Source organism: Martes martes (genome assembly GCF_963455335.1).
Source record: "Martes martes genome assembly, chromosome: 13".
Lineage (NCBI taxonomy): Eukaryota > Metazoa > Chordata > Mammalia > Carnivora > Mustelidae > Martes > Martes martes.
Genome location: NC_137901.1, coordinates 84,264,365 through 84,289,387, shown reverse-complemented (window position 1 = coordinate 84,289,387; position 25,023 = coordinate 84,264,365). Strand labels below are relative to the sequence as shown.

General features: G+C 37.7%; 1 protein-coding gene across 16 annotated transcripts in view; it reads right to left on the bottom strand.

The window, feature by feature from the left end:
• The window catches only part of ATXN2 (ataxin 2), a 113,572-nt gene that overhangs the window by 55,447 nt on the left and 33,102 nt on the right, over positions 1–25,023 (bottom strand). For all 16 annotated transcript variants that reach the window (XM_080822111.1, XM_080822118.1, XM_080822115.1 and 13 more), the window contains exons 2-5: positions 23,055–23,088; positions 21,877–21,936; positions 21,274–21,345; positions 20,367–20,517 (exon numbers count right to left, since the gene is read on the bottom strand). In XM_080822111.1, the coding sequence (XP_080678237.1) occupies positions 20,367–20,517; positions 21,274–21,345; positions 21,877–21,936; positions 23,055–23,088 (317 nt within the window). The remainder of the gene's footprint in view (positions 1–20,366; positions 20,518–21,273; positions 21,346–21,876; positions 21,937–23,054; positions 23,089–25,023) is intronic.

Genomic DNA, 25,023 nt, shown 5'->3' with positions numbered 1-25,023 from the left:
CCCCCAAAAATTAAAAATAGAATTTCGATACAATCCAGTAATTCCACTACTGTGTATTTACCCAAAGAATATGAAAAGACTAATTCTTTTTTTTTTTTAAGATTTTATTTATTTGACAGAGAGAGAGAGATCACAAGTAGGCAGAGAGACAGGCAGAGAGAGAGGAGGAAGCAGGCTCCCCGCTGAGCAGAGAGCCCGATGCGGGGCTTGATCCCAGGACCCTGGGATCATGACCTGAGCCGAAGGCAGAGGCTTTTAACCCACTGAGCCACCCAGGCGCCCCTAAAAGACTAATTCAAAAAGACATATGCACTTTTATATTTATTGCAGCATTATTTACAACAGCCATATTAAAGAAGCAGCCCACATGTCTACTGACTATGAGTGGATAAAGAAGATGTGATATATATGTACAATGGAATATCATTCAGCCATAAAAAAGAAAGAAATCTTGGCATTTGCAATGACATGGATGGATCTAGAAAGTTTAATTTTAAGTGAAATAAGTCAGAGAAAGACAAATACTATATAGTTTCACTCAGACATGGAATTTAAGAAACAAACTAACAAAGGGGGGGGGGGGCGAAAGAGACACACACAAACCAAGAAACAGACTCAACTCTAGAGAACAAACAGATGGTTACCAGGAGGCGGGTAGGAGGATGGGTGAAAAGTGAAAGGGATTGATTACACGTATCATGATGAGCACTAAGTAATGTATGGAACTGCTGAATCACTATATAGTACACCTGAATCTAATATAACACTGTATGTTAACCATACTGGAATTCAAATTAAACACACACACACACACACACACACACACACACACACACACACAAAACAAGCAATTGATGTGTTCCCTGAAAATGCTAAATCCTCAAATAACAGTGTATTATACAAAGACTGCACATGCTACAGATTAAGGTGTTATGTTTTATAAGGTTTTTTTATAAAGTTTTTATCTACATATATTTCTGTAAACTATTAAAACAGGCAAGAAAGAAAAAAAAGGAACAAGATGGGGATAACACTATAAGGGCCAAGGTGTGTGGAAAGGAACAATAGTAACAAAGGGATAAGTGGAGGCATTATTCTCAGGCAAGAGGGAGAAAAAGGAGTAAGAGAGAAATAGGGGAGGGGAGGCCTGGCTGGCTGTCAGTAGTGCATGTGATTCTTGATCTTGGGGTTCTGGGCTCATTCAAGCCCCACAGTGGTGCAAAGCTTACTTAAAAGATAATAATAATAAAATCTTAAGGAGAGAAATGCAGGGAAATAGGGCACAAGGAGGAGCCTCTATCTAGATTAGGGATTCTTAACCTTTCTTCTTTTATTCATGGACCCCACAAGCATAGGGGGGATTTACATAAATCTTTTTTAAAAAAATTCCTACCTTAATAGAAAAGGGTGTCATTTTTTCAGAGAAGAACCAATTAATCCTATCTTTGCCTCCTGGGCACTGAACAAGGAAAATGAGTTTTGTGACCCACAAGCAGAAAGGGGTTTGTTTTTACCCTGGTTAGCACAAAAATGAAATGCATTAATCTCTAAAGTATGGTATCTTTTCATCTTAGGGTTTCAAACTGAACTCAGATAAAGCTGATTTGATACAAATCTTCACAAATGAATATACTGCATACATGGATATAAACCCAAAAATGCATGCATTTCCAACACACACAATAGCTAAGGCAAATTAATTATTTTAAGAGAATTCCAAATAGCCTATATGTATTTGAATTCCAAATAGCCTATATGCATTTATACTTAAATCCCTTATTTGTGTTTCTGACTTTTCTCACTTGTATAAGCATCATTTGGATGATTTTTTTTAAAGTTAAAGTTTTTTTAAAGTTATTTTTTAAAGTTAATACTTGGGATTTTGTTTTTTCTAATACTTTAAAAGGATTATTAAAATGTATGTCATATTGTAGGACATGTTGTAGGAAAGCCGTTTTTAGATTTGACTAGGAATAACTGCTTTCTTTAATATCCTGAAAATGAGTGGTACTTACAGTTTCTAATCACCTATGGCAATATGTCCATGTAAGAAAAAAAAAGCTGGCCCCTGATCTGAATGTAGTGAATGTAAAAACATAAGATTTTAAAAATATTAATTGAAAAATAAATATATGCTGGGTACCTACTCTCTGTGAGACATTATGCTAGACACCGCGGGGAATACACATCCCTAGTTCTATAAACATGTTTCTAAACTGCAGAAAATTATAATGCATTAGGAGAAAAAAATGTCACACATTGCTTTGTAATGCTGAGTATTCAGGACATGAGGTAGACAATTGGCTCTCCCACTGTGCTCCATGTAACCCTATGATTTCTTAGGGGTACCTCAGCAGACAAAAGGAAACTGAGTAAGTTGAGGCTCTAGGACACCCTCCTCCCAACTTTCCTCCCTCAACACTACCTTGTTGTAACTGGAATCCAGCATGAGATTCATGGGGGTCAGGGAGAAACAAACCATTCTGTGCTAAAAATAAAATGAGGTAAATTTCAGTAGCCATTGGTATAGGCAAAATAATCAGACCACAGTGAGCAGGGAAGGTCAAGGAACACTATAAAGTAGAAAGGAGGTTTGACTTGGTTTTAGAAAAGTATTTAAAAATCTACAAAGGGGGCACGTGGGTGGCTCAGTGTTGGTTAAACCTCTGCCTTCTGCTCAGGTCATGGTCTCAGGGTCCTGGGATCCAGACCCGCATCGGGCTCTCTGCTCAGCAGGGAGCCTGCTTCCCCCTCTCTCTCTGCCTGCCTCGCTGCCTACTTGTGATCTGTCAAATAAATAAAATCTTAAAAAAAAAAAAAAATCTACGAAGGAAGGAAGGTATTTAAGGCAGAGAGTAAATCTAGCAGTTAGGTAAGCAAGCTCAAAGGTAGACACAGGAATGTGTAGCATACAGAAAAGGCCTCCTTGGGTCAAGAAGTGGATTAATATTGAGGAATAATGAGATTTTAGGTTGAAAAGGAGAAGATATCCTGGGAAGGGCCTTGAATGCCCAGGTATGGCATCCCAACTTTATTCGGTAAGCTACAAAGGCTACTGTAGATTTTTTTTTTAAGATTTTTATTTATTTATTTATTTGACACAGAGAGAAAGAGATCACAAGTAGGCAGAGAGGCAGACAGAGGAGGAAGCTGGCTCCCTGCTTAGCAGAAAGCTTGATGCAGGGCTGATCCCAGGACCCTGAGATCATGACCTGAGCATTAGGCAGAGGCTTAACCCACTGAGCCACCCAGGCGCCCCTAGATTTTTGAACAAGAAAAGAGATCATGTAATAAAAGCAATGCTTAAGAATTTCTTTGTGCTGGGGTGCCTGGGTGGCTTAGTCAGTTAAGCGTGCTATTCTTGATTTCAGCTCAGGTCATGATCTTAGGGGTGTTAAGATCGAACCCTGCATCAGGCCCCTCAGCGCATGGACTGTTTGAGATTCTCTCTCTCCCTCTCCTCTTAAAAAAAAAAAAATAATAATAATTTCTTTGTACTAATGTCCAGGACTGGCTGAAAGTGATGGGATATGGAAGAAGTTAACTAGGCGATTCCAGTACTGTCTGGTTATAAACTATCATAGGAAAAGAAACAGTGAGGAAGAAAAGAATGCAGATGTGACAACCAAGGAAAACTTTACAAAGCAAGGTAAAAGGAAGAATACGACTTTCTTCCCAAACAGAAGCCAAAATAATCCTTGTGTCTATGTTACTTCCCTACAAGCAGCTGAAGAACAGGATGGATAAAAAAGATGTGACTCTTGTTTGAAAGTGTATTATGAGCTAAAAGAATAAATCCAGCTCAGGTTACACAGCCTCTAAGACTCCATCTATATAATAGGTATTTTATGTGTCCACTCCTGCTGTAGAATGAATTACCATTCTATCATTTGCTTCAAAGGAAAGAAAGCTTTTGCTTTCATCTCCAGAAGTTGTTTCATAAAACACTGTTACTTTGAAACACAGTAAAAATCTGACCTTGCCAAAATACCAATTACAAAGTTGTTCTGATTATTACAGAAAACGAATTTTACAACGTAGACATGCATAAATGCTACTATCAGTGGGAAATTAATAAATCAGCAAAAGGTAGCAGAGCAGACAAGCTCAAAGCTTAGTACCTATCCTACTAATGAGTCAAAACAAAGATTTGTATTAGATATAAAGACTATTAAAACAATACTGCTCTAATCTAGAAATGAAAAAAAAAATTTTTAAATACATTTGCAATAGGGGTGCCTAGGTGGCTGAAATTGGTTAAGTGTCTTGCTTTGGCTCAGGTCATGATCCTGGGGTCCTACGACTGAGCTCACGTGAGGCTCCCCATTCAGCGGGGAGTCTGCTTTTCCCTCTGACCCTCCCCCCTCTCTGCTCTCTCTCACACTCAAATAACTAAATAAAAATCTCTAAAAATAAATAAATAAAGTATATTTACAATAGTAAACTCCATTTTGGATAACATTTTTAACCAAAATAAAAATACTGAGGATTAAAGCTACCAACGGAAGTGTAAAACTTACAACTTGATAACTACAAAACATTTCTGAATAAATTTAAAGATGACCTAAATAAATGGAAAGACATACCATGTGCTTGAACTAGAAGATTTAACATTGTTAAGATGGTAACATTCCCCAAAATGATCTCCAGATTCAATGCAATCTCTATCAAAATCCCAGCTATCATTTTACAGATATTGACAAGATGATCCTAAAATTCACATGGAAATGCAAGGGACCCAGAATAGACAATCTTTGGCAGAAAAAAACAAAAAAACACTAACACTTGAATTCAAAGCTTACTACAAAGGTACAATAATTAAGGGGCACACAGGTGGCTCAGTCAGTTAGGCGTCCAAATCTTGGTTTCAGCTCAGGTCATGATCTCAGACTGAGCCCTGCATCAGGCTCTGCACCCAGCGCAGAGTCTGCTTGTGATCCTCTCCTTCTTCCTCCCCCTTTTGCTGCTCTCCCCTTCTCCCCACCCCTGCACACTCTCTCTAAAATAAACAAAGTCTTGGGACGCCTGGGTGGCTCAGTTGGTTGAGCGGCTGCCTTCGGCTCAGGTCATGATCCCAGCGTCCGGGGATCGGGTCCCGCATCGGGCTCCTTGCTCAGCGGGGAGCCTGCTTCTCCCTCAGCCTCTGCCTGCCACTCCGTCTGCCTGTGCTCCGCGCTCTCTCTCTCTCTCTCTCTGACAAATAAATAAAATCTTAAAAAAAAAAAAAAAAAAAAAAAAAATTAAAAAAAAAAATAAAATAAAATAAACAAAGTCTTTAAAAAACAAAACAAAAAAAGGTACAACAATCAAAATAGAACAATACTGACATAAGGAGAGACATATAATCTATAGGATATAACTGAGAGTACAGAAATGTATCTTTACATTTATGGTCAACTGAACCTCAACAAAGGTTCTAAGATACTTCAATGGGAAAAGAACAGTCTTTTCAACAGAGTGTACTTGGACAAGTAGATATCCACATGTAACACCATTAAAGTGGGGCTCTACCTCACACTTCATATAAAATTTAAACGAAAAATAGATCACACACCTAACTATGAGACCTTAAACTATAAAAATCTTAAATGAAAGCAGAGGAACAAATCTTCATAATCTCAGAGTAAGCAACTTTTTTTTAGATACAACACAAAAAGAAAAAAAAAAGAAAAACAGATAAACTGGACTTCATCCAAATTGAAATCTTCTGTGTTGCTGTTGTTGTTGTTTTTTAATATTTTCTGTTTTTATTTGACAGAGACAGCAAGAGAGGGAACACTAGCAGGGGGAGTGGGAGAGGGAGAAGCAGGCTTCCCGCTGAGCAGGGAGCCCGATGCAGGACTCGATCCCAGGACCCTGGGGACAGGACCTGAGCCAAAGGCAGACACTTAACTACTGAGCCACCCAGGTGCCCCGAAATCTTTTGTGCTTTGAAGGACACCAGCAAAAGAGTGAAAAGATAACCCACACAATGGGGAAAAAATATTGCAAACCATTTCTGTTAAGGGGATAAATGGTACCCAGAATATTTAAAGAATTAAAGAATACTTACAACTCAATAATAAGACATACTAATTTAAAATGTAGGCAAAGAACATTTCTCTAAGAAAAATGTGCAAATCTCAAAAAACACAAGAAAAGCACAATAAGCACATGAAAAGATTCACATCACTAATCACTACAGAAATGAAAAATCAAAACCACATGAGATGCTACTTCACAAGCACACACTAGGACAGCTATTATCCAAGAAACAACTGCTGATGAAGATATGGAGAAACTGGAGCTCTTACACACTGCTGATGGATGGTCAAATGATACAGCCACTCTGAAAACCCATCCCGGCAGTTTCCTCAAACCATCCCATATGATCCAGCAATTCCACTCCTAGGTACATGCCCAACAGAAATGAAAACATAATGTCCACACAAAAATCAGCACATGAATGATCTTAGCAGCATATTCTCAACATAAAAAGCAGAAACTGAAATGTCCAACAACTGATAAATGGATAAATAAAATGTAGTATACCCAGAATGGATGAAAAGGACATTATGCTAAGTGAAGTCAGGAAAAAAAAACAAGTATTATATGATTTCACTTGTATGTGGAATATTTAAAAACAAAACAAAACAAAACAAAAACCCATGCTAAACAGAACAAACTGGTGGTTGCCTAAGGGGAGGTGACGGGGGTGTGTAATAGATAAACAGGATTAAGAGGCGCTTGGGTGACTCAGTGGGTTAAAGCCTCTGCCTTCAACTCAGGTCATGATCTCAGGGTCCTAGGATCAAGCCCCGCATTGGGCTCTCTACTCAGCAGGGAGCCTGCTTCCTCCTCTCTCTCTATCTGCCTCTCCGCCTACTTGTGATCTGTCAAATAAATAAATAAAATCTTTTAAAAAAATTATTAGTCAACAACAAATGTAGTCTAGCCCTACAATGGAAAATCACTTGGCAGTGAAAAGGAAGAAGCACTGATAGATGGATGGATGAACACATTATATACACACTAAGTAAAACAAGCCTGTCTCAAAAGACCACATATTGTGTGATTCTATATGCAATAACCACAAAAGGCAACCTACAGAGACAGAGAGGAGATTAGTAGTTGTCCAAGGCTGGGTAGGTTGGAAGCAAGTACAGAATGACACTAAAGAGTGCAAGGCTTCTTTTTAGGCTGAAGATATTCTAAAATTAACTACAGTGAAAGATTCTATGAATATACTAAAAACCGAATTGTATAATATAAATGAATAAACTATAATGTATGTGAATTATATATCAATAAAACTCTTTTTAAGAAAAATCCAATTTTGCTCTCAACAGTCCAAAAGATAAGGACTATGTGACAGTGGTCCCCTTGCCCCCAGACCCCCAAATTACCTTATTGAAAGGCAACTCAAAAGCTGGAGGTACTTCAGGGCTTGAAATCTATTATCTCTACAATGCTGTCTCATAAGTCAGCAACAAAGAAAAATGCCAGTATTACAACAGATAAAATCTTTACTTCTTTGCAAAGTATATGGCATTAAGGAGGTAGAAACTGTATTTTCTGGGAAACTTCAGACTAGCCAGAATCCCTACACTGTCTTGCATCGGAGGCATGCAATTCAAGAGACCGGCATATATAAACAGCAGCATTCCAGTTTTCAGGATTTGGAGCTTGATGCCTGTTATACTGATGACTCAAAATAATATAACTATCAACAGGAAGAAAGTTTAGGGGCACCTGGGTGGCTCAGTCAGTTAAGCATCTGCCTTTGGCTCAGGTCATGATCCCAGGATCCTGGGATCAAGCCCTACATAGGGCTCCCTACTCTACAGGGGGCCAGCTTTTCCCTCTCCCTGCCACTCCCCCACCTGTGCTCTGTCAAATAAATAAATAAATAAATATAAATATAAAAAATAAAAATAAAAATTAAATTAATTAATTAAATTAATTAAAATTAAAATAAAAAATAAATAAATAAATAAAAATAAAAATCTTTTAAAAAAAAGAAAGTTTTTGTCTGACCTTAGTTGAACTGGCACTCATTTTGACAACTTTCAAATAACACTGGTCACAATACTGCCAACTGCTTCTTCCATCAGGCATACTGCTCTGCATTCAAATGCATATTTGACTGATAGTTTATCAAACCAGTGATCATATAACCCAAATCATCTGCTTTATCTTAATCTGAAATAAAGCTAAATAATGTCTTTGCACATTGCCTGTTTAAAGCTAGTAATAAAAAACGGACTTTCTGGGAACAAGGGTGGCTCAGTAGGTTAAAGCCTCTGCTTTCAGCTCAGGTCATGATCCCAGGGTCCTGGGATCCAGTCCCGCATCAGGCTCTCTGCTCAGCAGGGAGCCTGCTTCCTCCTCTCTCTCTGCCTGCCTGCCTACTTGTGATCTCTGTCTGTCAAATAAACAAATAAAATCTTAAAAAAAAAAAAAAAAAAACGGACTTTCTTAGATACAGTGCTTATCAATCTCAGAAAGTGAATCATACTGATAACCTAAGGCGGTATCTCTTTTGAAATGACAAGCAAGAGGCAAAATCATAAAAGCTTTGAGGCTACAAAGCCCCAAATTCCTAAATTCCTTTAAGAGAAAAATTGTATTTTATCAGATTTTATTGCGGATGTATGTAACTTTTGGGATCTGACATCATGTAGTCATTTGGAAATAAACACTACACTATTTAAGAGCCACCCTGGAAAGACTCAAAAAGGGATGTCACCCATTTAAAAGCACAGCAACGTACTTTTTCTGAAGCTTACAAAATTTCAAGATGCAGCCTTTAAGAAGGGGAAAAAAATAAAAAACCTGGGAAGGGGATCTTTTCTTTTTGATAGTTATATGCAGCTATGAAAAAGACATCATTATGTCCTGTTCTCTGACGACAAAATAATATAGCCTATAACAGTGCTTACTTTTTAACTGTGCTTTCCATAAAAACTTCTGAGTCCTAGAACTCAAAGTAAATTTATTACCACCCAAGGAAGAAATGACAAACCCTTAGCAAGGAAACTGAGATGGAGGCTATCTGAACAGCTGCAGTAGGCAAGGACCTAAAGGATGGCATACAGTGCAGGGAAAGCACCAATAATGGGCTTTCTGAAACACGGCTAACTAAGCCACTTGAAAAAATTCTTTCCTGAGCAAAATGCTGCTCCAAGGAAAAGGAGAGTGTATCACGTTGGGAGACTTCAGTTTCAGTCCACGCATCACCTACTGTATTAAAAATAAATAAACCAAATACTAAAAAACAGACTCTATGGTTTTCTAGTCAGTATCAAACCAAACCACCAAAATCGTTTTCTTTTGTTCTTTTCTGACATCTGGACTAGGTACCCTTTTGACTAAAGTTGGAAAGAATCAAGAGATGTGGAAAAGCAAAGCCCAAATACTGGTCTTGTTAAATTCAATCTGTGTCTCTGTCTCTCTTATGGAGCCCAACAGGTAAGCCTAGACTCCAAGCAGGAAACCGGGTAACGTGAATCAATGCACCACTTCGAAAGGGCACACAGTATAGGCCTTTGACAATACACAGCCCTATCAATGCTTTTCATGTTACAGTATTTGACCAAAAGTTTAAATAAATTGCTTAGTCTGTAGCTCTACTTGAACAGCACCAAATTATGTCAAGATGTATTAATGATGAAGAAGGCTCATATTCTTCTTATATAAAATATCTTACAGTACTGATAAAATATTACTAAAATTCCTCAGAGAAAAACATATCCAACTTAAATATGAAAAAGCAGTTATTTTCCTTACCAATAAACTTTGAAAAATGTGCACATTGAATTCTCTAATTTAAACTTAAGGCAAAATATTTTTAGACAAACTATTTTATCTTTTTACTAACCTGCTATATAACATGAAAACACTGAATATAACATTTGAGAAGCAATTTTCTTAAAATATTAGCAAAATTAGAAGTTGAGCTAAAATTTTCAGGAAAAAAATTTTTTTTAAGATTTTATTTATTTATTTGACAGAGACACAGCGTGAGAGGGAACACAAGCAGGGGAAGTGGGAGTGGGAGAGGGAGAAGCAGGCCTCCTGCTGAGCAGGGAGCCTGATGTGGAGCTCGATCCTAGGATGACCCTGGGTTCACGACCTGAGATGAAGGCAGATGCTTAATGACTGAGCCACCCAAGCACCCCAAATTTTTCAGAAATCCTACTTTTTTAAAAGAAACTTTACCATTTAATATACTGCTGTATAAGACTTAAAAATCAACCAAGTATTGGGGGTAAAAATTTAAACCAACAGGAGCACCTGGGTGGCTCAGTCAGCTGAACATCGAACTCCTGATTTCAGCTCAGGTCATGATCTCAGAGTCAGGGAATCAAGTCCCACGATGGGCTTTGTACTCAGCATGGAGTCTACTTGTCCCTCCCCCTCCACCCCTCCCCAACTCACTTTCTCTCTCAAATAAATAAAATCTTTAAACAAAACAAACAAAAAAACCCCATTAAACCCACAAACCATAGACTTCTGTGAAAAGATTTAAATGAAGATCAATAGCCAAGACTCCACAGAATCAAATGCACACCAAATCCTACAGCAAAGCCAGATTAATGTAACACAGAACAAGAGAAAAATGGAAACCCCCATTGTGAGGCTTGCTTTATTACTTAAAAAAAAAAAAAAAAAAAAAAAGTGATAGAGGCATCTGGGTGGTTCAGTCAGTTAAGCATCTGCCTTCAGCTCAGATCATGATTCCAGGGTCCCAGGATCAAGCCCCACATGGGGCTCCCTGAGAAGCAGGGAGCCTGCTTCTCCCTCTCCCTAGTCCCCTACCCCTGCTCATGCTCTCTCTCTTCTCTCGAATAAGTAAAAATCTTCAAACAAACAAACAAACAAACCCAAAGTGACAGATTACAGAGAATGTTAGACTTCTATTTTCTATATTATCTCCAAAAGAAATCACAAGAAATTCTAACAAAGATGCCAACAGAAAGATACTTTGTGGGGTATCAGGAGGTGACATTCTGTTGTCAGCCTTTCCATTAGACTCCTGGTTCAGAACCCATTTTGAAGGGGTGGGGGGAGTCTTTAGTCTACACCATCAGAAAAAATGAAATCTGTCTAATCACTGCTAGAGCAAATTTTTAATAAAAGGTAACTGTTTTGGGGTGCCTGGGTGGCTCAGTGGGTTAAAGCCTCTGCCTTCAGCTCAGGTCATGATCCCAGGGTCCTGGGACCAAGCCCCTGCTCAGCAGGGAGCCTGCTTCCTCTTCTCTCTCTGCCTGCCTCTCTGCCTACTTGTGATCTCTCTGTCAAATAAATAAATAAAATCTTTTAAAAAAAAAGGTAACTTTTTATCTCAAAAGTTAAAGAGGAAGAAAAATGGAAAGAAAGTGATTTTGTTGAAAATTTAGGGGAGTAAATTCAGAAATGTTCAGGAAGCAAAAAAAGAATCTGGGAACTAACTGCCAATACCATTAGCCAATACCATTAGCCAATACAGTATTCTTTTTGCAATTTACTCTCAATTCTATAGCAAAGTGTTGAGACCTAGAAAAAGCTAGTAAATAGAATTAATTCCAATTTTTACAGCTATACAAACACCTTTCTGTTTCTTTGGAAAATATATAAAACACTTTACAAATCAGACTGTTCTTTTCTTATGTAAATTAGAAGAACTACCGTTCAAGTGCGCATGCTCCCTTAAAACTCTCTGCCAGGACTGATCTGGGTAAAAAAGCAGCCAAATGGAAAAGAAAATGCAGACAATTTGTCCACATCCCTTCACTGCCCTGCTTTATTACTACTTTTAATATATGTGCTATTCATAAGACTTCACTGAGTGTGTGTAGAGCAAGAGAAAAAGTAAAACTAAAACCAAACAGTAACTGGGTATACTAGCATTACACACTACTGCCAAGTAAACGGTCTTCCTGGACTCATCTGAATTACCTGCCAGAAGAGCTCAAAAATGCTACTTCGGCTCAGGTCATGGTCTCAGGGTCCTGGGATCGAGCCCCGTGTTGGGCGCTCTGCTCAGCAGGGAGCCTGTTTCTCCCCCTCTCTCTGCCTGTCTACTTGCAATCTCTCTCTCTGTGTCAAATAAATAAATAAATACTTAAAAAATAAATAAATAAAATTTTAGGATCATTTTGTCACTTTCTACAAAAACAGAGATACTATCTTTAGTGATTATTTTGAGGAAAAAGGACAATTTTACAGTGTTACATATTTCCATTCCAAGTATGGCACATTTCTCCATTTAGTCTAATCTACTTTTATTTTCTTCAGTAGTGTTTTTATGAAGTCTTCAGCCTATTCACATAAACTATGCTTATTTCTTTTTTTTTTTTTTTAGATTTTATTTATTTATTTATTTATTTGACAGAGAGACAGAGACAGAGAGCACAAGCAGGCATAGATGCAGGCAGAAGCAGAGAGAGAAGCAGGTTCCCCACGGAGCAAGGAGCCCGATGTGGGGCTCGATCCCAGGACCCTGAGATCATGACCTGAGCCGAAGGCAGTGGCTCAACCCACTGAGCCACCCAGGCGCCCCTGAACTATGCTTATTTCTACACTTTAAGTCTTGTTCCTTTGTGAAGATGTTTTCCTTTTAAACCATCTAGCTGATTAATGCTGTCCAATAGTTAGCAACAGTTTTCATATATCTTAAATCAGTCCACCTTACTCTTATTAGTTCTAAATATTTCTATTTTATCTAAACAAAATTCTATTTTCTTCTAGAGGTTTTCATTTGCTTGTTTTTTATTTTTTTAATAAATGAAGAATTACTGTTTTGATCTTCGCATACACATGAAGAATACAGCAGAGAATTTTTATATGCTCTAAAAATATATGAGGAAATGAAATTTTAACATATCAGAGATCATATTTTAATATGCAATACTTCCCTATTGCATAGCTCCAACTACTGTTTAATGTTTCATCACCTGTTCTACTATACATGTTTATTTTTTTAAATCTCAATATTCTCTGTGCCACCTCCATACTGGCCTCAGTAAATGTTAGTTTCCATTCAACCACTTCGCCCAGCATGGACACACAACCTTCTCTTACTAGCCCACAGCAGAGGAAGTCAACTTTCTGATGGTTCAAGTTTTAACAGAGGACTATTAAGAGCACAAAACTACTCAGCTGGCTCAATAGAAAAACTAGTCCAAAGCCGACAGGCCCAAGCCAATCTCTTTACAGAGCTTCCCTGCATCGTTCCCTGGATATCCCCCAGCTGAGACCACCTGCTTATCCATCACCCCATCTGCCTACTCACCAGAGGGCCTACCCTCCCTCCTGCCAAAAGGCAGAGTGATCATTAGTACTTGTCCAGCATTACAGCTGCTTGCCTGTCCAACATTAGCATGGCTTGCCCATCTACAGAGCCTACTGACTGCACTCCTAGCTCCAAGAATGTGCCTCTTCAGCTGCAAGGTTTGTGGTCTCATCACCCTACTATAAGACCACCCATGAAAGAATTTAGAACACATTCAGACACCTCAGAATTCAAGGTTTTCCAAGTTACAGCCTGCGGAGATTTGTCTCTTCCTTAGATATGACTGATATAGCCTTCCTAATGTCATGCCTTTCAGAAAAGATCATTCCCAGGGCACCTGGCTGGCTCAGTCAGCTAAGCATCTGCCTTCAGCTCGGCCTGAGATCTCAGGGTTCTAGGATCAGCCCCTAGTTGGGCTCCCTGCTCAGCAAGAAATCTGCCTCTCCCTCTGCCCTTCATCCTGCTTGTACTCTCTCTCACTCTTTCAAATAAAGAAATAAAATCTTTTTTTTTTTTTTAAGAAACTTTTTTTTTTTTAAAGATTTTATTTATTTATTTGACAGACACAAGTAGGCAGAAAGGCAGGCAGAGAGAGAGGAGGAAGCAGGCTCCCTGCTGAGCAGAGAGCCCGATGCGGGGCTCGATCCCAGGACCCTGGGATCATGACCTGAGTCGAAGGCAGAGGCTTTAACCACTGAGCCACCCAGGCGCCCCAAGAAATAAAATCTTAAGGGAAAAAAAAAAAAAAAAGAAGAAGAAGAGATTCTCTGTTATTCCTAGGACCGTGCCCTATCAGAGCTACAGAACAACCACATGAGAACACAATAGTCACGTATTACTTTATTTCACTCTACCTCTAATCACACATTCACACCCCGAATTCCTCCAACCACTACAATTCTACTTGTCTCTGAACTCTATTTGGAATTCAATGCCACCAATTTTAACATTCCATTTTTCTTGAATTCCTTCATGTGCCTTGGTATTTCCAACTGTGAAAATGCCTGAAGCAGAGCTTCTTAACACGGAGTACATGAACTCCCTAAGGAACTGTGAACACTACAGAATTAAATATAAAAGTCTGTGTGCGTGTTTTTTCTAGGGTTAGGGTATACAGTTTCACGAAGTTCTCAAAAGGGACCCAAAATAGATTAAGTCTTGAATTTCTCTGTACTGTCTATAGAAACAAGCAGAGCAATGAACACATTCCAGGGCCCAGTAAGTGTTTGTTGGCTGGCTGTATACATAAGACCACTTCTAGTTTTCTCACTCTTTGCATAAAACAGTTTTTTAAAAATATGGGAAGGTCCTAATTTCATTCATTCAAGAGACATTTACACTGTGCCTGTCCTATGTGGGAAAAGACTACGCTAGGCAACAAGGATTAAAAAAATGGAACAGGGGCGCCTGGGTGGCTCAGTGGGTTAAGCCTCTGCCTTCAGCTCAGCTCATTATCTCAGGGTCCTGGGATTCAGCCCCGAGTCGGGCTCTCTGCTCGTCAGGGAGCCTGGCTCCCCCTCTCTCTCTGCCTGCCTCTCTGCCTACTTGTGATCTCTGTCAAATAAATAAATAAAAACTCAAACAAAAATAAGACAAAACAGTATTCATGCGCAAGGAGCTCAAAGCATAATAGGGGAGACAGAAACATCTAATTCTATAAAACAACATGGCATAAAGGCAATACAAAAGATGCTGGGCTTATGTGTGGCTGCTGAAATTAGAAGAGTATTAAACAACTGATAGGCAGTTAAGATCAGTGAGCAAAGAAACAAACACTGGAAATACACACACAATTAAGACCACTTTAACAGAAATGAAGCCTAAAAATGGGCAGGGAAGAAATGATGAATAAAACATATGAAAAACAGGGGCGCCTGGGAGGCTCAGTTGTTAAGCATCTGCCTTCGGCTCGGGTCATGATTCAGGGTCCTGGGATCGAGCCCCACACTGGGCTCCCTGCTCAGCAGGAAGCCTGCTTCTCCCTCTCCCACTCCCCCTGCTGTGTTCCCTCTCTCGCTGTCTGTCAAATAAATTTTTAAAATCTTAAAACACATACACACACACACACACACACGAAAAACAGAAGAGCGGCTTCTGAGGGAGGATGAAACCAACAGTGTCAAAAACCATAGTAAAGTCTGCAAGACTACAAAGGACCAAGCAATGAGAGGTTAATTCCAGGTAGTTCCCCAGTAGTGAACATAAAAGTCAGATTATGTTGCAGGAGTCAAAAGAAACTAGTAAGAGTTAAGGTGTTTAGGTAATGGAGTGCCTGGGTGGCTCAGTCAGTTAAGGGTCTGCCTTCGGCTCAGGTCATGATCTTGGGGTCCTGGGATCAAGTCCCACAATCTGCCTCTGCCCCTCCCCGCCATGCTCTCTCTCAAATAAGTAAGTAAAATCTTTGGGGGAAAAAAAAAATGTTTGAATAAGAAAGGGAAGAAAGGGGGCGCCTCGGTGGCTCAGTGGGTTAAAGCCTCTGCTTTCGGCTCAGGTCATGATCCCAGGGTCCTGGGATCGAGCTCCGCAGAGAGCCTGCTTCCTCCTCTCTCTCCCTGCCTGCCTCTCTTGCCTACTTGTAACCTCTGTCTGTCAAATAAATAAATAAAATCTTTAAAAAAAAAAAAAAAAGGAAAAGAAAAGAAGAAAGGATAGTAAGATGGAGTTCAGGATAAAAGGGAATTCTTTTCCGGAAGGGAGGGACTTGAATAGGTTTTCTGGCTAAAGGGAAAGGACTAACTAGAGAGGAAAAGATTGAAGTCTCGAAACAGAGGTGACATAAAAGAGCAAGAACCCAGGAATGGTAAAATAGAGTCAAGGGCATGACCAGAGAAGTTGGGATTCAACAGGAAGTAAAACATCCCATTTATTAAAACCAAAGGAAAGAGAGCAGTGATAGCAAGGGGAATATAAAGTTGAAGGTAGGGGAGGGAGCAGCTGGTTGATGATGGAGGTCTTTCCCAATAACTACTTTCCTCATTTGTGATTTTTTCAGTTATTGTGACAAAAAGCTGGTAAGAAAACTGACTCTTCAAACTAAATCCAATTTCAATGGTCACAAATAAGGAATAGATGAAATTACACAGTATTAGAGCCAAAGCATGAGTTAGAGACAAAGTATGTTCTAAATTATTTCACCAAAGACAGTACAGTACGTATTTTTGATCAGCCCTAACAACCCAAACACAGTAGGAAAAAAGATCTAGGACGAAAGTTGGCAATATTTTTCTGTAAAGAACCAGAAAATATTGTTTGGCTTTGCAAGCCATATAGTCTCTATTACAACTACTCAATGTTATCACTGTAGCATCAAAGTGGCTATAGACAATACATGAATAAACAGGCATACCCTGTTAAAATAAAACTAGCATAAGTTAGGAGAATGAAATAAGAAAGTAGACACAGGGGTCACCTGGATGGTTCAGTCAGTTAAGCATCTGCCTTTGGCTGGGATCTTGATCCTAGGGTCCTGTGATAGAGCCCCTGTTCAGCTGGGAGCCTGTTTCTCCCTCTCCCTGCTGCTCCCCCTTCTTGTGCTCTCTCCCCCTCTCCGTCAAATAAATAAATAAAATCTAAGGAAGGAAGGAAGAAGGAAAGAAGGAAGGGGCCACAGAACTAAAATGTAGTTGAGTTGGGGTATTAAATCAAAAGCAAAATATGAATAAAGGAGCAAAAGAAAAAGCGGAAAGAGAAAGAAGGAGAAAAGCAGACAGAGAAACACTAGAAAGAGAAAAGAAACCAAGTAAAAAGTGAGTAGAGATAATACACCAACTCCAAGGTAGAAAAATGCAGACACCAAAGCAACTGAATGCCCTAAGATATAGGTGGCAAAATGAAGCGGGTAAAATGAGAGCATCCTAGCTCTGTCTGCAATGGAATTCAGATAAAGTATAAAACACACACTAATTTTCCAGTGATAATCTGATGGTCTAACTATGGATGTACAAAAGGAACCCACAGCTTACAAAATAGTGCTTACTTTTCATTGTCTGCAAATCAATCTGGTAACATATTCATTCACGAGATCAAACTAAACTTATCCACCATATTATTTCTAGGCCTCTTATTCACTTGCATATGAATAAGACAACCTTATAAACGTATTAAAATGAAAAAGACAAACTTATAAAATCAATAAAGTCAGCATTAAGAAGTTAAAAGTCGTAATAACCTAAATTTTAAAAGTCTCCCCAAAAATAAAGCCAAAGATTTAAAAAAGAATCTTAAGTAATATAATAATTTGCATATTTATATTGAACAAGAATTTTTTTTTTTTTTTACCTTTGGCTTTATTTGTGGGGAAATCTTTTAAGGTAAATGCAGATTTATTCTGACACAGCTAAACAAATTACACCACATAATTTATGTCACAGTAGTACAATGTTTAAGAACATGATTTGGGGGGCGCTTGGGGGGTTCAGTCATTAAGTGCCTGGCCTCGGCTCGGGTCATGATCCTAGGATCCTGAGACTGAGTCCTGCACTGGGCTCCCTGCTCAGTGGGAAGCCTGCTTCTCCCTCTCCCACTCCCCCTTGCTTGTGTTTACTCTCTCACTGTCTCTGTCAAATAAATAAATAAATAATTTTTTAAAGATTTTATTTATTTGTCAGAGAGAGAGAGGAGAGCACAAGCAGGGGGAATGGCAGAGGCAGAGGGAAAAAGCAGGCTCCTCGCTGAGCAAGGAGCCCGATGTCATACTTGGTACCAGGACCTCAGGATCACGACTTGAGTGCTAGGTTTGTGGCATCACTTTACCAAGTTACTGAATTGTGTCTTAATTTCTGTAATTAATGAACCAATTAATGCCAATTAATTACTCTAAAAAAGTTTTCTTTATACTAATTATTATCTCCAAAATAATACTTATAGAGGGCAACTTCTGCCAGACAGTATTAAAAACCTGGCTTAAGAGACCTGAAATACAAAATAATTAAAAAATTTAAAAAATAAATAAGTAAAAATAAAAATAAAAACAAAAAAAAAAGAGATCTGAAATCCTAAACACATGACTTAACACTATTTTCAGGAGACTATGCACTAGACACAACTTTGTAATTCACTAAACCACTACAGTCTTTATATAAAATACTTTAAATTACTCCACTACGGGATGTCCTCATCAAGAAAACTGTATTTTTATGTATACAGCAGAATACATCCAGCCCGTTATGAGTGTACTGAACACTGTCAAAGCTGTCATTCTGATCTGTATGTTGTTGGCTTTCTACAATGAACACAAATTATCTGAGAAATAAAGACATAACAAAATAATAAAATAAAAAATTTGAAGACATTGTTTTGAAGAGGATCGAAAAACAGGATACCATAGATACTTCCAAGTAATATTTATCTTTCCAAATTTGGGAAATGCCAATTCACTTTAAGAACAAAAACCAAAGTCTATTGTGAATGGCTGTTAGCTAAACAGCCTGGCACCCAACAGAGTAAGAAATATTTTGTTGTTGTGGCCCATACTTTTTCTAGAGTACGATGTACTAAATTCAACTGTAACTGTATTTTTGTGGTCCTAGGCATAAACAAGATCAATTCCAAAGGCAGAAACTAAAAAAAAGACTTGTTTCCTTGTATGGGCCATTGAAGGACTCTTAGATACAGTTGTGAGTCAGAAACACAGACATCTGAGTACAAGGTACAAAAACAGAACACAGTGCTTTCTGCAGCACGGCAAAGCGGTTAATGGTACCTAGCCTCTGAAAAAAACAAGCTAACTATATGTGAGAGCCTTGTTAAGGGTCCAAGAGAAAGGCTTTAACTTTCTAGTGGCTTGTATTTCTAAATAACGGTGTAGAAAAATGAATACAACAAAAACAGCTATTGGTATAGACTGAATAATGAAAATCAAAAATTGTGGTGAGTTAAAACTCAAAAGAGAATTGACTATAGAATGTGACCAGAAAAAAAAAATCAATTTAAGAATTTTAGAACCAGGGACGCCTGGGTGGCTCAGTTGGTTGGGCGGCTGCCTTCGGCTCGGGTCATGGTCCCCGCGTCCTGGGATCGAGTCCCACATCGGGCTCCTTGCTCCGCGGGGAGCCTGCTTCTCCCTCTGCCACTCTGTCTGCCTGTGCTCGCTCTCTCTCTCTCTCTCTGACAAATAAATAAATAAAATCTTTAAAAAAAAAAAAAAGAATTTTAGAACCAAGTTCAAAATTGCCCAGAAGAGCCTTTCAACATGTTATGAACACTCAACACTGCAAAGAATGCTCTCCAAACAAGTAATAGCATTCCCATATTTCCCTCCTCAGTGGACATCTGAAACAGATTAAATTTTTTTTAATTTTTTTTTAAGATTTTATTTATTTATTTGATCAACAGAGATTACAAGTCGTCAGAGAGGCAGGCAGGGAAAGAGGAGGAAGCAGGCTCCCCGCTGAGCAGAGAGCCTGATGCGGGGCTCAATCCCAGGACCCTGAGATCATGACCTGAGCCGAAGGCAGAGGCTTTAACCCACTGAGCCACCCAGGCGCCCCTGAAACAGATTAAATTTTAATATAACTATATCACCCCTTTTATATTGTCAAAACATACTCCCATACTCTGAATTTTTTTTTTAAAATATGCATGTTCTACTTCTTTACCTTTTTCATCTTCATTGGACAATTGTTTTTCCATCCACAGCTCTTTGGCTTTCTCCCTGAGACCTGTGCTTTATTTCCAGGTCACAAAACTAAAACATTTATAGAACTAAAAGCATAATAAAACTAAATAAGCATGATTTATAACCATTTTAAAACTAAAAATTTATAAACTAAAGAACTGTAAGCCAAATAGGACAAGAAATTTCAGCTGAATCTGATCTATAGCATTTTTGACCATGAAACTGTAGAAAATCCTTTACAAACTTTAATAGAACTCTTATTATCTACCCTACCAAAAGTACCAAGGACTGTTCCTCTGAAGTTTTAAATACTTTTCAACAAAAATGCATTAAAATTCCCATCTGTTATTAAACAGATTCTTCTTTAATTTTAAACAGGTTATTCTTTAAAAAAAATCTTTAAAAAAAGGGGGAAAAAAGTCTGTATAATGTATAGAGTCCTTGTTTAAATAAATCTTATAAACCATGAAGCATATTTAGGAAATCAAAATTTACCTCTTCTTGCATAACTGGAGTCCATATCTTTAAACTGTACCACAACAAAGTCTGAACACTTGAACAAAATACTCTCCATTATTTCTTCACGTTTTGGCCCCGAACTGGATTCCATACTTTTCTCATGTGCAGCATCAAGTACCAAATCACACTAAAATGAGAAGCATGAGTAAATATTCAAATTACTTATAAAATAAAATATGACAGGGATTCTTCAGCACATCAAGGTACTATTTCTTATGTCTTTGACAAAAATAATCTATCTCAAAAGAACCTTATAATCATAAATTTTTCTCAAAAATATAACCTGTTATTTATTCCATCATTCAAAATCCTCTTATCTGAAAGTTGGTCCTTGCTACCATAGTCTGTTTTAAGTACATTAATGGTGATGATGAAGAAAATAATGAACCACTCAATACGTCTTCTAGCCTCCAATGCTTGAAAAGGTCAAGATATTTTAATAAGCACACAGAGCAAGTTTAATTATATGAACCAGTCTACAAAATAATCAGTATTTCAAACTAAAGAGCAAAATCAAAGTGTAAATTTTAAGATTATTTATTTATTTATCTCAGAGAGGGAGAGAGAGAGAGAGAGCACACAAGCAGACAGAGTGGCAGGCAGAAGCAGAGAGAAGCAGGCTCCCTGCAGACAAGCCCGATGCGGGACTTGATCTCAAAACCCTGGGATCATGACCTGAGCTGAAGGCAGAAGCTTAACCTACTGAGCCACCCAGGCATCCCCAAAGTGTAAATTTTTAAAAGTGTTTTAAAGAACATGAAAATGTCAGAAACAACTACAAACTGCTAAATCAGGAACTAACACACAGTGTCAGGACGGTATACAAACATTCAGCAGTTCACGGGCTTTTACATTTAACAAAAAGGAAAAGAGTAAAAATTACCTTAGGACTGTATGTTTTAAAAACTCCTTCATATATACCTCCGTTTTTCACTTGTACTTCACATTTGGATCCCTAAAAACATACAATTAATTTATCAAAGAAACAGTGTGCTACCCAGTCAAGAGGGATAACTGTTTTCATTTTACTTTTTATATAGCTCACCAGGCTTCACTCAGCATATTAGGTATTCACTGACAGAACAATAAATTCTAAAACATTAACAATACATTGAATTCTCAAAATTCCTCAGGAGGCACTGCTCAGAGATTGCAGTATGAATTTAAACACTGAAGTTTTAAAAAAATAAATAGATAAAATAAATACTGAAGTTAAGTATTTCTGATTCTGGCTTTATTAGGTGACAAAATAATGCACTAATCAACTACTACTATTATTTTATACATACCAGGGTTAAGAAGAATGCTTTTATAATATGTCACAATAGTTTGGATGGAGTTCTAAGCTTTTTTTTCCTAAATAATCCTGATTAAATGTGACCTAAGAAATGTTATTTTGAAAATCATTCGTCTACATTTCAGCATCACGAAATTACTTTACTGTACACTCCCAAGGCAGTTTCTCCCCAATAATCTGGTAACTTACAACAACTGATGTAAGTATATGAACCATCCTCATATTTGCATAGATTCCATCAAAAGAAATCTGGAATATTAAGAAAAAAACACTATTAGCAATTAGTATTAATCCTTGTATATATATTGTTTATTTTCTTAAAAAATGTTTAGTTAAGTTTGTGATGCCTTACACGCATTAAAGAAAGACTTGGGTTTACTACGATCTTTTGTTTCCTTAGAGAATAGAAGCTTAAGTTTTCAACAGTGAAAACAGTCATACCATCTAACAATGTTTTTGACTACATGCGATACAAAAAAGCAAAAGTGAACTTCCATATATGAGGAATGACAAAACCACAGAAACAGAGGACAGAGCAAAGGCTGGGGAGCAGAGGGAGGAGGCATCACTACTAAATGGCATGAGTGAGTTTTCAAGGTGAGAGAACTGTCCCATTATCTTGACTGTGGTGGTGGTTACATTACTGTATGCATCAAAACTCAAAGACCTGTACACTAAACAGGGCTAAGCATATATAAATAAATAAATGGGGTGCAGAAGTGTGCACCTTTGTCAAAGACCCTTGACTATCTTCTCTTAGCACATATGAATCAACACTAGTGCTCTCAGGTCTCATCAAACACACCACTCCTTACTACATACTACCAAAGCATGTGTCCTTCTGATTTGAAATAAGAGTATCTGTCCAGTAATGCCAAAATCTGAAAGATAAATGACAGTTTCTCATTTATTTTTCCATCACATGGAACTGCCCTTCATGCCCAGTTTAATTTTATTGATAGAGTTCTAAAATTTAAAATAAGAAGGCCCTTTCCAAGGGAGAAAACGACTTAAAAGACAGCATTAATTCAAAATAAAAACCCCAAAGAACTCTGCCAACTCCAGTCCTGCTCCACTTATCTTTTGGGGTGTTATTCATTTAGATTTGCCTTTAGCCATTTATAAAATAACAAATGACTTATTACTTTGCATGAAAAATACTATTTACAGATAATTTTACATCTTGTATGAAGAATCACGTCCAAAAACACACATAGCTGATAATTTTATACCAAACAGTACTGAGGTACAAAAGTTGTATGAGGTATAAAACCCAAGATATCTTTTCGTCTTGGCTTTCGTCTATGGTGCAGAAATAACACTTTAGTTACCAATTCTTCCCAAAAAGTGACATTAAAATTACTCACCGTGGATTGAGGCAGTCCTTTGTTGTTTCGACCTCTGAAAAAATAAAATGTTTATTAAGTTCAACAGGAGAAACAAGCTTAAAAAATTTTTTCAAATTTAAATTTCATAAATATTTTCAAATTTAAATATTTTCAAATTTAATCATCTTATAATTCCATTCAAATATAGCACAAGCAACCTGTGGGGAAGGCTCATCTAATATTAAGTATAAAGGCTACCTAAGAGCGATTCCCTCTGTGCTTCACTGGCTCAGAGACCCAGAACAGGTATGTATCATGGGAGGGAGAAAGGAGGAAGAATGTGAACATGATCAAAATAAAATAAATGAAGTAAAAATAAAAACAGCCTACTGGAAAAAATAACCAATACTAAACATAATAATTTTTAGTCCCATAGTAACCTACTGTTCTGTTACAGAAAGCTACTTAGGAATAAAATATAAATTCCACTCCTGATTTAACTGACATATTATTGACTGACATCAAAGTCACCTCCTGTGTTTTTCTCTTGCCTCTAAAAATAGGCACCATGTTTACAACTGCAGAAAGACATTTGAAAATAAGTTAAATCATTCAAAGCACTTTCACTTCTAAGTACCTCTGTCAGGATCTATGTAACAAGTATCTTTCTCTGCCAATCCCCTACCTCTGAAACAATGCAGTAAACCAGTCAGCTGTCAAGTTATTTCCAGTAAGGTGGACTCAAATGAATTTAGTTATAGAGCATAATACAAGCTAAGGCTTATTCCACTGGAAAAGATTAGGCCCCTTATGAAATGATAAAAACATTAATAACATAAAATGCTATATTCCTCATCAATAACAGAATAATAGAATAATAATAAAACTGGAATAATAGAACTAGAATCTCCCTCTCTCTCTCTTTTAAGAGAGACAGAGAAAGTGTGATTAGGGAGGGGCAGAGGGAGAGGGAGAGAATCTTAAGTGGGCTCCACACTCCACGTGGAGCTGGACAAAGGGCTCAATCTCATGACCCTGAGATCATGACCTGAGCCGAAGGCAGATGCTCAACTAACTGAGCCAGCCAGGAAACCCTAGAATCTTATTTTAACAAAATAATCAAGATACTCAAATTAAGTCACAAATTCAAAGAGAAGCACAATTAAGGTCTAAAAAGTCTAATAGTATGAATGTGCCAATTCCCAGTAAAATGGCACTGATCTTAGAACTCCAAGGACGGGGCTGGTTTGCTTTCCAACTCAGTAACCCTCTCTCAACTAGAAAATAACATCTTAGACCAAAGCACCTCTGAAAGTCCTTCCATTTCTAACATTCTGATTCTGTAACTCTCTGCCTCACACACAGCACAGAAAAATTCCTGTAGTCCACAGAATAGGACTAATAATACCATTTATAATACTACAAACCATATACTATGGTAAGCACTATGTCAAACTCTCACCCCAACTTTACAAGTGAAGAAACTGGACCTTAGTTAACTATCTTGACCAAAACCATCTGGCTAATGAGCAGCAGAACTGGTATTTTAACCAGGTGATCCAAAGTCTAGGCTTTTCATTTCTAGGTTATATTCTGCCTCTCTGAAATTGCATCACAAGGAATAAACTAATTTCACAATTAAACCTAACCAAATTTTTTTTTTCAAACATCATTTGAATTTATTGGGTTTTTCTAATTATCAGTAGTCTAAAACGAATGGCTACCAAATAGCTAAAAATCCTCTGTGGGTTATCTTATCTTGGTGGTTGCTGAGATGCCACCAATTAAGTACCTTTAAATTCATGTGACATCCCCATAAAGCTATTTAAAAGAATTTACAGACCCTCGACAGAAGTCACACTATTTTTTATTGATTATATAATTACATCTTTGACTAACAAAGAACTGTTTTGACAATCTAGTTTACTAATTAGAACAAATCATGCAACAAAGAAAATAACAGAAGACCCACAGCAGTATAAAGTGGTAGAGTGTAGAAACAGATTTC